This window comes from Camelus dromedarius, chromosome 6, assembly GCF_036321535.1.
Source record: "Camelus dromedarius isolate mCamDro1 chromosome 6, mCamDro1.pat, whole genome shotgun sequence".
In the NCBI taxonomy this organism is placed as follows: Eukaryota; Metazoa; Chordata; class Mammalia; order Artiodactyla; family Camelidae; genus Camelus; species Camelus dromedarius.
This window is the reverse complement of record NC_087441.1, coordinates 13709487-13722486: the sequence shown is the minus strand read 5'-3', so window position 1 is coordinate 13722486 and position 13000 is coordinate 13709487. Positions and strand designations below refer to the sequence as shown.

The window sequence follows — 13000 nt, the reverse complement described above, 5'->3', positions numbered from 1 at the left end:
GGTTTCTCTGGTGGTAATATGCACACGAGTCTCTTAGGGATGTGCTGAAATTGCAAATTCTGGTTCTGCCTGGGGTGGGCCCTGAGGTTCTGAATTTCCAACAAGCTCATGAGTGATGCTGATGCTACTGGTCCACAGACCCCAGTCGGGATAGCAAGAGTCTATCAATATCCTGGAGGGGGAAGTAGGTGGCAGACAGGGAAATCCTGAGTCACTACAGAAGGGATGTGGGGAGTGAGAAAGCTGAGATCTATTACAGAGGCCTTATCTGGCTTCTTTTTTCATTGAGAACTTTTTGCCTGTCCGGGGGGTGGGGGTAAGGGGTCAGGGGAGAAGCAGCCCCATTAAGCGCTAGCTGATCACAGCCTTGTCTCCTCCGCCTGGTGTCTGGCCAGGTCAGGCAGGAGTTTTGCATGACACAGCACTTAGTCCTCCAAGGAGCCAGGCTAAGCAGAACCAGATAGCTTTCTTCCAGGCGACTGGATGCATCACTGTTCTATGAGCATCTATTGTATGACACGTGCACTGTTAAAGCACAGTAGGAAATATTAAAATCCATAAAGAGTGGCTCATGCAGGAGCCTCCCACTTGAGGCCTGAGACCCGTGTGTAAGGGTGTGAGCATCACCGGTGGAACCGGCAGTCTTCCCCAGCTCACCAAGGGTTTCTGATGCAGGTGGATAAAGGGTGCCCTTGGGAAAACGCCGATCTGGCCACAGTGCAGCGGAGCAGTGAAGAGTGTGGGCCTGGTTTTAATCATCTGCACCACTGACTAGCTGTGTGTCCTTGAGCACATGCCTTTGTGCCTAAATATCATCTGTCATCATCAATAAAGTGAGGCTAAAATTAGTGCCTATTCCTATGAGTGACAGAGAACTTAAGTTATCAATGTAAAATTCAGAGTGCCATAGAGCATCCCGGCGGTGGTGGTGGTGGTGGTTAAACAATTCGAGATTGCAGTCATCGAGTCAGATTTCCCCTTTTGCTGCTTATTACCTGTGTGGCTTTGGGCAAATGATTTAACATCTCTAAACCTCCATATTCTTCCTTGTAACATGGAAACGATAAAAGTACCTACTTCATAGAGTTTGGAGGATGATGAAAAAAGTAAAACACCTACACAGTGCGTAGCACGTAGTAAGTCCTCAATGAACAACGATTATTGCTCGTCAGGTAGACCAGCATCATTCCTGTCTGGAAAACAGGAGCTTTCCAACTGTGCCCCAAGAGTTCTCGATTTTACCAAAATGTGTGTTGGGGGTGAGCAGGAGGCCATCCACACCCACCATCCCCTTCAGCCAGAGGGGCTTCTGCATGAAGATTTGACTTAGAAAAAAGGCTTGAAAATCACTGTTTTGGAGCTACAGTGTACCGTGGGACCACGGGGGCATGAATTTCATTGCCTTCAACAAAGATTGAAATAGCAGATGGTGAATTTAAAGAGATACATATATATATATATATAACCTTAAGTTATAGGAGGCTGAACTGAATTATATGGTTAATTTATGTCGTTGGATGCACATTGTTCGTGGTGGCTGCATGGCAGCGCTGACTAACACATGATCTTTTGTTCTCTCCCCTAGATGAGCACCATGCCCGGACTGCCGACCCGGCCCTGCTTTTATGACATAGATCTTGATACGGAAACAGAGCAAGTCAAAGGCTTGTTCTAGATGAACAGGACGTTCACAGGACCCAGTGCAGGTAGACTGCTGCTTTTTTCTTTTTTTTCTTTTTTAACTTTTTCTTTCATTTTTTCCTGGTTCAGATCTTAAAACTTGGTTTTGTTTTTCTGATATTCATTACAAAAATGGTCTGATAAGTAATCTCCTGACTTTGGTTACTGTGAATTCCTACCTAATAACAGCCGTGACCTTGGTCACTCCCGGGTGTGGATGTTCAGTCAGGTGGTCAGGACAGAGGCCCTTGCTGTGCCCAGACTCAACTCCAGTGAAGTAAGCCAGCCACAGCATCTCTGAATGTAGATATATCTAAGGCATCTCTAGCAAGAACAACGGAGCCCCTTAAACTCATTATTCTTCTTCTAGAATTAAAACTCATATCTGCTGTCATCAGCTTTACCAACCATACCTTCCTCCCGCATATTTCTTGGTACGGAGTTAGGATCATGTGGTAGAGGAATCTCCGTGTGTCCCTTTTCTGGGGCTGCTATGACAGAGTGTCACAACTGAGTGACTTAAACAACAGAAATTTCTTCTCCCACAGTTCTGGAAGCTAGAAGTCCAAAGTCAAGGTGTCAGCCGGGCTGTGCACCCTCTGAAGTTCCAGGAGAATCCCTCCCGGCCTCTTCCTAGCTTCTGGTGGTGGCCATCCATCCTTGGTGTTCCTCTGTCTCCCTGTGCATCTCTGTCTTCACATGACATCCTCTTCTTGAAAGGACACCAGTCCCACTGAGTTAGGGCCCACCTTATTGACCTCATCTTAACTTGAGTGTATCTGCAGAGACCCTGTTTCCAGTTAAGGTCACTGTCATGGGTACTGGGAGTCGGGACTCCCACGTACCTTTTGGGGACACCGTGGGTTCATAACACTTGGCCATAGCACCACAGGCGGATGGCGCTCTTATACCACCTGAAAAGTCCATAGAGATAGGACAGATCTTCTAACTGAGAGGGTCCTGTGAGTCACAGGAAGGACAGGGCAGTGGAAACCAGAGCCCTTGAGGACTCATGGTCCCCAGTTTAAGAAGGTCGGGCTTGACGTGGAGCTGGGCGCGTCTGGTCTTACTCATGTCTGCCCCTCAGCCCTGCAGCCACACCTGCTGGCTTCTGTCCTAGCTTCCCATCATGAAGAAAAATGACTGCCTCCTAATCCTCCTCCCTGGAAAACTCCCAGTCAGAAGTTGTAGAGACTTGGAGCTGCTTTCCCATCCCATACATCAAGCATGTCCTCACCAGATTCCCAAGACACATTCCTTCCCCCCGAACACCCCTGGGTCCTTCTCCCCACTCACTCCTGTTCCTTAGCCCAGCACCCCTCCCCCTGCCAGCATATTTTGGACCCTCCAGATGACCTCACTTGACCTAAAGACCCTTCCTTCCAGTTGTCTCCGAGTCACGGCCCTAAGCCAGCCAGACACACGGGACTCTCACTTTTGTTTGTTTCACTCCCAGAGTCAACACAGGGAGATATTTTTTCTTTTTTAAGCCTTTGTTACTAAAATACTAAAGACTTAGGTTCTGATTCTCATCTTATGTGAAATTACATTAAAACGAAGTATGGGATTACTCGGTTTTGGTTGTGTGTGTGGTGTCTGGTGTGGTTTGTGTGTGCGTTTGGTTTTTGTTTGTTTGTTTGTTTTTGCTGGGGAGTGGGAGGTGTATTCAGTTATAACCACAACCACATTTCATATCTGTCATTTCTGAAAAAGGAAACTCCAGGAAACAGACTCGGAGACTCATTTCACAGAGAAGCCCATGAACTCGAGCGTTGATAACAGAGCTGTTTCGGTCTTTTGATATGACTGTGTGTGTATGTGTGTGTGAATGTTTTGGGTTTCCCATTCAGGCCTTGGGAAAACACAATATCATTCCTCTCCAACTTCAAGTTGACCCCTGTCCTGACGGATCCCCCTTGTCGGGTCAACCCACTGTGCTCCATTTCTGCCACTTGTCATTTTTCTCCAGAACAAGTGTGTGCAGTTCTTTCATCTCTCTTGGACATAGTATTTTTCCAGCCTGTTGGTCCATTTTCATGTGCTGTCCAAGTAGGTCATATAAACCCAGTTGTACCTTAATTAGTGCAGTTAAGACTCAGGTAACGCCAGGGGCATGTCCTTAGGAATGTGTGTTCCCCGACAAGTATTCCTCTGGGGTTTGTTTAAAGACTTTATTTAAAGCAGGGGTTGGGAGTCCGGACACTGGCCTGTGGTGACTCTATGGTCAATCCTCCAATGGGCCAGGCACTGTGCTAAGCACCTCTCATGAGTGGTCCCCAGACCCTTTGGGTCAGTGTTGTCCTAAGAGGTTAGGTCACTGAGAGGGGGTAGCTGGGGGATGTCTGAGATCCACCAGACGGCCGAGGGGTAGTACTGTCTTTCCACTGCTCAGCCCTGCTTCTTGTTCCAAAGCTAGGGCTTGAATTGCTTTGCCGTCCCTGGTCACTTGTCATGCTGGCACCAACCCAGTGTAATAGGTAGTGGTGTTATTTCAGAGCTGCAGAAACTCTGGCCCAGAGAGGTCAACAACTTGCTCAAGTCTGCACAGCTGATAAGTACAAAAGCCAAGACTCAACCCAGGTCTGCTTACTCTCAGTCTCACCCCATCCTTTCTGCCCCAAGCCAGAAAGATGCCCTTTCCATGTTGGTCATGGGGTAAATGAATTCTGGCCCCTTCTAGAAGATGATAACGAGCTATTTGAATAGACCTGTAATATGGGGATAACTGGGTGATTTTTTTTTTCAATAACTAGATAGTTATTTGGGTATTAAAAGCTAAATTCTTTTCAATCAAAGTATACTAGAGCTATCTCTTAGCTCTCTCATTGAATGACATTTTCCCACTCACTTATCCAAGGCTTCTTTCTTCTTTGTGAATTGCCAAATCCTGCACTATCTGGGCTTGGTGGGCAGTGGTTCAAAACCCATCACTTGACCCTGCTCAAACAATTGCAAATGATTGGGTGTCGTAAGATAAAACCACTGTACAGAGCAAGCATTCCCTCCCGGGGACTCCTCCATGTAATGATCCCACAGACATTCCTTCTGCTTCCTGTCCCCTCTCACATACAGCAGGCAGGGACCATGCCTGCAAACGGTCACAGGTCTGTGGCTATTAAAAATGCATAAATTAAAAGTGTTAGAGCTTGGAGGACGGCTCGGACAGATTTGGGCATCGGGAGAGGAAATATCTGGTTGGGTGCTTTGTTCACATCGTGGTGAGATGCCAGATCGTTCTCTGAACGCAATCTTCACTCCTTGCGAAACGTGTTGCAGATATGTCCCATGTGGAAGAAGACAGCGCTAAGTTGAGGGCTGCTTTCTTTCCTACCCCTCTCTAACCTTTCCTGCTTAACTCACCCTCCAGGAAACTGTGCGAGACTTACTATGAAGGGGAGGGGCCAGGAAATCACCAAAATTTGAGCTTTTGCTCCTTCTTTCCAAGACTTCCCGGTCCTGCTTTCACTGTTGTTAGAATAAGGGCATGATTCATTCTTTTGGATGTTACCAAATAGAACTCATTAAAATAAGTTGTTTGCCCCAAGGAAACTGATCCTGTGACATTACTGGGCTGTCTTTTGTTTGAAGATGATTGGATTTGGGGATTTGGTTTTCTCCCCCTTTGGTTTCTCATTTTCAAGCTTTATCATATTTCTGAGCCTTGGCAGGAGTCAAATGAACTCAAGAAAGCCTGGCAGGTTTCCTAAAGAATTCAGACACTCCCTTACTTCATTCTGATGTGCAAAGTGATGTTTAGTACAGAATCACGTTGACTCTGGCCCTGCTGTTAATGTTAAGTTACTTACCAAAGAATTGTTTTTCTTGAATTGAACACGCAGAAAGGAGTAGAATACGAGCTCACTCTTCCCCAAACTGCCTTTGCAGCAGGAATGTTCAGTGAGATTTAATAATCATACATTAATCTTGAGTGTGGCTGCTGCCTGCAGCCCTTCTGTGAACAGGGCCCCTCATCCCCAAGTTGTAAACCACAGAGTTTCAGCGTTCCCTTGAGGAGCACCTGGGCTCTCTGACTTTGGTCTTAAAATTCTTTCTTTTCAAGGAGCATCTCAAAATGATTCATTTGTTCATCACCAGTGTGCTTCAAGAAAAAGGTCCTCAGTTCATCACCCCATGTCATCCTCGGAGTAAAGTGGACCCCCTTGTCTTTTCCCACTTCCAAGGCAGGAACCCTTTAACCAAGGCAGGCTGCTTAAATAAAAGATTGTGATAATTAAATCTAAAGATGACATCTTTAACATCTGTGAAAGATGGCAATAATTAAATCTCCCCTATCTAACTGAAATGGAATGTTTTGAAGCTTAACAGTTGTGTAATTCTAAATTAATTCCCTTTTAAAAGAAATGTTTTCTGGGTACTATTTTTTGAGGAGGGTGAATCTAGGGATTTTTTTTTTTTTTTGGAACTAAGGAAAATAATAAGTATTTCAGCAAACTCTGGAAAATACAGTTTTTCTAACAACTCTAAATCTATACATGGTTAATATATAAGAAATTATTCATCAAAGAAAAAAGAAAAGGCTCAATTATGGTATTACTTATTGGTTGCAAAAAAATGAGAACTTGTAAGGTAGCGGCGACATTTTAACCAAATGCAGTGAACTTGAAATTCTCTCCACTACAGAAGACATTTTTATCAGACATTCAAACTGGTTAATTTTTATTTTAAAGTCACTTTGGTAGCATGTTTAACTTTAGCCTCTGTTCTTCAACAATGGAAACCAATAAACAATGATCATCAGCAAAGAGAAGCCGGTGACCAAGTGTTATTACCAATAATTAAGTAAGGATAAATACAATGAAACGTTCGTAGTTTAATAAAGAGCAGAAAATTACCCTCCCTCCCTTATGATGTGTGTGTTTTTGGTTTTTAATCCTTATGCTGCTGTAACAAATTTCTCAGTGGTTTAAAACACCAGCAATTTATTCTTTCATAGTTCTTGAAGCTAGAAGTCTGAAATCGGTATTTAGGCCAAAATCAAGGTGCCAGCGAGGCCACGCTCCCTCCAGAGGCTCCAGGGGAGAGTCCCTTCCTTGCCTCCTCCCATTCCAGTAGTGGCCAGACTTGCGGCCGCATATCTCTGGTCTCTGTCTCTGTGGTCAGTCACATCGCCTCTTCCTCCTCTGGGTGTCTGGGCACTTGGTAGCTTCCTGTTATTCACATGCCATGATAGAATGTTTTATATAGTCTATCTTCCAAAATATTTCTGACCGGATACACTTCTAAAATTTTTTTCTACTGAATAAACACTAAACCACTGATTCATTTTTACATTCTCACCTTCGCTGTTGCATTTCTGATTTTTTTTAAGTCTATAATCAGACTTTCTGTACCTTTACCAACTTTCTGTACCTTGAGTTTTCTGAAAATGTGGAACCACAGACTCTGAGCCCCTTTAAATACAAAGCCACTGATGCAGAGGTAATGTAGTGAATCAGCTGGTCTCCCACCGAGCCGGGAAGGCCCTGCTCCAGCCTTTCCTGTCTCAGGGGCGTCAGTCCACCAAGCCCACCCTCCTCCCTCCCCAGGAGTCACTGTGCCTCGCGTCTAGGGTCACCAGAGCCACTGAAGTGAGGCTGGCACGTCACTGAGCAGAGGGGCAAGGCCCGTAGCAGACAAGCCTCCCTCCCTAACATCAAAAGTATTTTCCTTTTGTTAATGTTTATTATGCTTGCAGTACTTCTGTATTCTGTTTACTTCCCTGACTTGCATCAGACGTTAGGGCAGTATTTGAAGTTCCCAGTCCCCTGTCTTCTTCACTGTCTTCTGTTCTGAAGCTAATCAAGCATCCTTCCTGGCTCCAGACCCCGCGCTCATCTGTGGGAGGCCGGCTCGCTGTATTCCTGTACTCCAGCCGAGTTTGAACTCTTGGCCCAGTAGATAAATTCCTCCGTGTATAAATTCAGATCAAAGTCCGAGTCTTTGCGTTTACATTTATCTTGGTGAACTTTTTTTTTTAAACTTACGTGTTTTGTTTTGCTCTTTTTAAAATGTAGTTTGATCACCTCTTTTTCTAAGAGATTGCAGGATTTTACAGGGGCAGAAAGTCTTAATATCCTTTGAGGGAAAACAATAAAGCTTTAACAATAATAAGCAATTCCAGACCCACTCACTTCCATTCTTGTCCTAAATGCGTTTTTCAGACCTCCCTTTCTGTGCTGTGCCTACTGTAAAAGAGACACTGAAATCAAGGGCCACAGGATTCCTAATCTGGAATCCTAGATCTTCTCACTGGACAGGATCCTGGAAACAGTAGATCCCAAATTTGGAAGTCATGGAATTTCTGCCACCATCCCCGAGCAAATCTTTAAGGAAATTCGACTGCTGCCTGCCGGGTCCATGCTGACTCCGTCCAGAGGGATGCAGGATTCCCAGTGTTCATGAGTAAACAGATTCGAAGCAATCATCCCAGCCTTGTCTCACGAACAGAATCACTTATCTGCTCTTGAATTTTCTTTTGGTCTCCAGCTTTATCCCTGTGATATATTAACAGTTTGACACCAGAGGAAAAAGCTGTTCCTAAACCACTGAAGCATTTTTTCTGTTTTTCAGGCTCCACAAACACAAACTCCTTGCCTTTTGGCTGCATTTGGAGAGGAAAGTGAATTTGAAATATGCTGTTACGCAATGCTGGAGAAATGGTGAGATAGGCCAAAGATTTACTCTCCTTTCAAGATGAATTCTGTTTGCAACAGAGTATAGAATTCAGTAAAAGGACCTCCACTAAGTCTGAAAGAAACTAATTTATTTTCTGTTTCTGCAGAGTTTACATTATTTCCCATTGCTTACACTTTAGAATGTTTATTTTATGGGGACTGAGGGATTAAAAGAGTGTGAACTCAAAGGTAACATTTTCCACTATGGAGTTTTCTGTTTTGTCTTTGAACTGAAAATAAACATGTATGTAGAAAACCCACCAGCGAGTTTTCAGCGCCAGCTGAAACCCTTTGCTCTCTAGAGGTAGCTGTTCATGGTGAGGTTGTTACCTGACACCGATTTCCCGGAAAATTGTGAATGCCACCAGAGCTTTATAAACATAACAAGGGAAAAATAACACAGAGAGAGAGAGAGAAATATCTGGTCAATTGTGAAATCTTCTGACGACTGGAGAGTTGTAATAGCCTTTGGAACGAAGTGCATTTTATATCCAGAACTACTTTTCAGCCCCAGTGTTTATATCACTTACCTAAAAATTAATGGGTTTATGCTGGTTTCTTCCACCAATAAATGAATCTCAATAACCATTAAGCTTTCGCAGACCCATAGGGCAGGAGAAGTGACTCTTAAAGGTCAGGTGGTTGGCAAATGTTTTTCCATTTGTCCAGCCCTGAAATTGTAGTTAAGCATAAAGAATGTTCTATGCTCTGTTCCCCTCTCCCAGGAGTTCCTGACCCTCTCTTGTTTCCATTTTTTCCTACAATAATATAAAATTATATAAAAGTTGACAAAACCAAGGATTCAGAAACAAACAAGAAGTGATTGTCCTCTAAGCAGTATAAGGAAAATAGTCACTGTAAATGTCTTAAGTGTCCCCCAGGCACATCCTGCAGAAGTCCTTGCCGTCAGACTCTGCGTGTTCTTACTCTGCGCCCTCCAGTGACCCTGCTCATTAGCCGCTCTGCCACAGTGTATCTTTATGCACAATTTCATTTGTTCCAAAACATGGTTTAATAGCTCAGAAGCCTCCCTACGCCAAGACTATCTGCCCCAAGAATAATTTCGCTTGGTGTTGGTGAAGTGTCATGGTCCCATCGTCTCCCTGCCCCTTATTTGGGAATGTGCCTCTCCAAGAATATGGTGAACTGGTATCTCCGATCTAGAAATCTATCTGCAGATTATGAGGGTCCACGGTGAATTTGTTCTCTGTATAACGTGCTCAGTGAGCAGCCTTTCTCGTGAATTGGTCTTTAAGCAGTTACCTCCTGCTTATTATTTTCCTCTGCCATTTAAAGTTTCATTTTGTATTTTTGAAAATGTTTTAGGAAAAAAGTATTTTACAGACCAAGGGCTTTAGGCCAGATACTTCTTTTCCTTACCTGCTTTCACCAGGCAACTCACCACTGTACCCCCAAAAAAGGAGGAAAAATAGAAGCATCCCAAACAGATGTGGGACAGGTTTTCAACACTCACACTGAAGGACCTATAATCCAGGAGCGGCTGGGCACTGCACGCTGCTTTCCCATCGTGTGAGCTCACGTGAACTCCTCGATGTCATAACTCAGGTTCTGATGGATTTGTTTTCTCTTGTGCACTAACCCTACGAGGATACCCTCCTGCTGAGTGATGATCAGTCTCCACTGAGAAGAAAGCTCTTTGGCAGGTTAATTAATGGGCTTATCAACTCATGATGACTTGAGGCATTCATGGGCAGGAGATGGTGTTATTTTAGAAAAGAGCAGGTTACCTAACGTCTCTTCTGAGGCCAACGAATGAGAGAAAAAAGAAAAAAAATAAATATCACATAACCTTTGGCATGGTGGGTTTTCACTAGAAATCTTCCCAAGAATGGTAGATCCTGATTTCTGTCTGCCTCTGTAACTGACATGTAAGAAACCAGTAACAAACCAGACGTGGTGTGGGCCCTGCTGGCCCACTGTGGCACCCAGACGTGTGGCCTTGCTCCCTCTCTGCTCCGGGTCCTGCAGCTGCAATACCTGCAAAGGTTAAGACCCAGACTGGAAGGAACCTCTGAAAGCCGCCAGAGGAACACGCCGTGGGGATTAACTGAAAACAAGAAAGAGGTGACGGGGCACTCAGGAAAGTAGAAGCAGCAAGGCAACTAGGCAACCCAGGCATCACTGTTCTTTTCATTCTTCTATTTCCAGGGTTAGTCTCTGTCTTACCTAGAATGTGCTGACTCCATTAAAGCAGCACTTGAGTGTTCTTCACAACAGATATTCAAAGAGAATCCTCCCATCTAACATTACCCAGGGATTGTTTTCTTTCCCCCTTAATGGAAGTACTGGGGATTGAACCCAGGCCCTCATGCATGCCAAGCATGCACTCTACCCCTGAGCCATACCCCCACCCACCTGTGGGATTGATTTTTAACATAATTTACACGTGCCAATAAATAAAATGATGCATGAAGCTTACTTATTCCAGAAAAGTCCACATACACATAGGTACACATATTTAGACACACAGAGCACATATCCGTTGCTTTTGTAAAAAGTAGTAAGTGCACTTTTATAGCGTTTATTAGAAACTAATAACCCATACCCACTGAGAAAGTTGAGCATTGTGGGCAGAGCCATTGGTTAGCAACCAGATCCTCACTGGTTCCTTAAACGCTAACACAGCCATGAACAGAGACGCCCCCAAAAAGATCTTACACCTCTGAGCAAGGGAGAGTGGACTAAAATCCAGGAGACTGAACTTGGGGAAAAAACTACATCTTTGTGTTCACAAACCTCAAACTGTGATGAAGCATTTCCTTCGGTTAAGAATGTCAGCACGAACCACAACAGTGTTCCCAGTACCTGTGTCTGTCGCAGTAGGACTCACTGGTCTAATATTACAGTCCGGTTTCTGCAGATACGCACAGTGGCATTTATGCTCATCACAGTAGCACATCGTGCAACAGCATGACAGTTATTAGATGTGCCACTATCTTGCTATTTCATGTCGCGAGCCACATACATTGCTGTAACCAAATTTGATTGCCCTTTTCAATATTTTAATAATTGCACTTCACTATTGTTGGTCTGTGTTAAAATCGTACATGGCATTTAAAAACATTCTGAGAAGAGGTACATGGACTTCACCTAACTGTTAAACGGATCTACAGCGCAAAAATGGTGATGACCCCCGGGGACTAGATGAAATTCTAACCCCTAGATCCAGTGGCTGTGTTTTGCTGCCCTTGGATGTTAATACGTCTGCATCGGTGCTCCAGGCTGTCCCTAAAGGTCCCTGCTCCAGGGCTCCTGGTCTGTATCTGAGATTCTTGTTCTGGGAGTAGCCCAGGCAGCACCTGTCCCTGGAGCCCTCCCAAGCCTCAGATGAGACAGAAGAAGCTCTGGAAACTGTAGAGTGATGTGTCAATGTACAACTTGGTCGACACCCCACCCATTCCCCAGGCCAGCTCATAAGCTCCCACCCACCCTGCTTTGGGGTCAAACCTCCACACATGGCTGTACACGCTGCTCCTGGCAGCTAAGTCTCCACCTGACCTGGTCCCCTCACAGCTCATATGGGCTCAGCTTGCGTCCTAGCTCTGGGGACTATGGGTTCAGGGCAAACTAATGCCATTTCCAGAAAACTACAGGTTTTACTGTATGGTTTTCCTGATGAGGGAATCATACCATTGTTGAGTTATATTGTTTAATTCACTAACTTGTTCATTCATTTATTTATTCTACGAACACGCATCGGGCAACTACCAAGTGTGAAGCAGAGTGTTTTAAGAAGAAAAGTTACCATACAAGTTCCATGACTGAAGGGACCGTGTCAGGGTGTTCTCCACTGTATCTCCAACCCAGAGAATAGGGGATGGGAAGGTAGATAGTAAGTAGGTATTTTCTGGTGAATTCATTCACCTATTCATTGGGTGTGTGTCATCCCATGTGTGGCTGGTGTTTCAAGTGGGTGCAGTCTTGTTGGGTGGAGACCCTGCTCTTTAATCTGAGGGGTCAAGGCTAATTCTGCAAAGTGAACATCAGAATTGAATTGCGTCACAGGTCATCTAGTTGGTGTCGGAAGGTACACCAAGGGAGGATTTTGTAAGCAAAAGATTATAGTTCATGTCGTGAAAACTACTAAGATACATAAATACCAAAAGTTTCAGAAATCATGGGGCAGATTTCATGGCCTACAACATGTCCCAGGTGAATTACCCACAGATTCCATGTCACACTTTGAGAACAACTCTTTTTTTTTTTTAAATCTCTTTTATTGAAGTATAGTTAATTTGCAACATTGTGTTAGTTTCTGGTGTACAGCATAGTGATTCAGTTATACATATATATATATTCTTTTTCATTATAGGTAATTATAAGCTATTGAGTATAGATCCCTGTGCTATACATTAGGACCTTGTTCTTTATCTATTTTATATATAGTAGTTTGTATCTGCAAATGCCAGACTCCTAGTTTATCCCTCCCCACCCCCTTTCCCCTTTGGTAACCATAAGTTTGTTTTCTATGTGACTCTATTTCTGTTTTGTAAATAAGTTCATTTGATCATTTTTTAGATTCCACATACAAGTGATATCATGATATTTGTCTTTCTCTGACTTACTTCATTTAATATGATCATCTCTAAGTCCATCCATGTTGCTGCAAATAGCATTATTTCATT

General features: G+C 44.0%; 1 protein-coding gene and 1 non-coding gene across 2 annotated transcripts in view; one reads left to right on the top strand and one right to left on the bottom strand.

The window, feature by feature from the left end:
• The window catches only part of MTHFD1L (methylenetetrahydrofolate dehydrogenase (NADP+ dependent) 1 like), a 166952-nt gene extending 158340 nt beyond the window's left edge, over positions 1 to 8612 (top strand). The window contains exons 27-28 of the mRNA XM_031456547.2: positions 1586 to 1706; positions 8251 to 8612. Coding sequence (XP_031312407.2) covers positions 1586 to 1675 — 90 coding nt within the window. The 3' untranslated portion in view covers positions 1676 to 1706; positions 8251 to 8612. The remainder of the gene's footprint in view (positions 1 to 1585; positions 1707 to 8250) is intronic.
• A 2040-nt stretch (positions 8613 to 10652) lies between these two features.
• TRNAA-GGC (transfer RNA alanine (anticodon GGC)) lies at positions 10653 to 10724 on the bottom strand. The gene has a single exon. It is a non-coding gene; the product is annotated as a tRNA-Ala (tRNA).
• Between the last annotated feature and the right edge of the window lie 2276 nt (positions 10725 to 13000).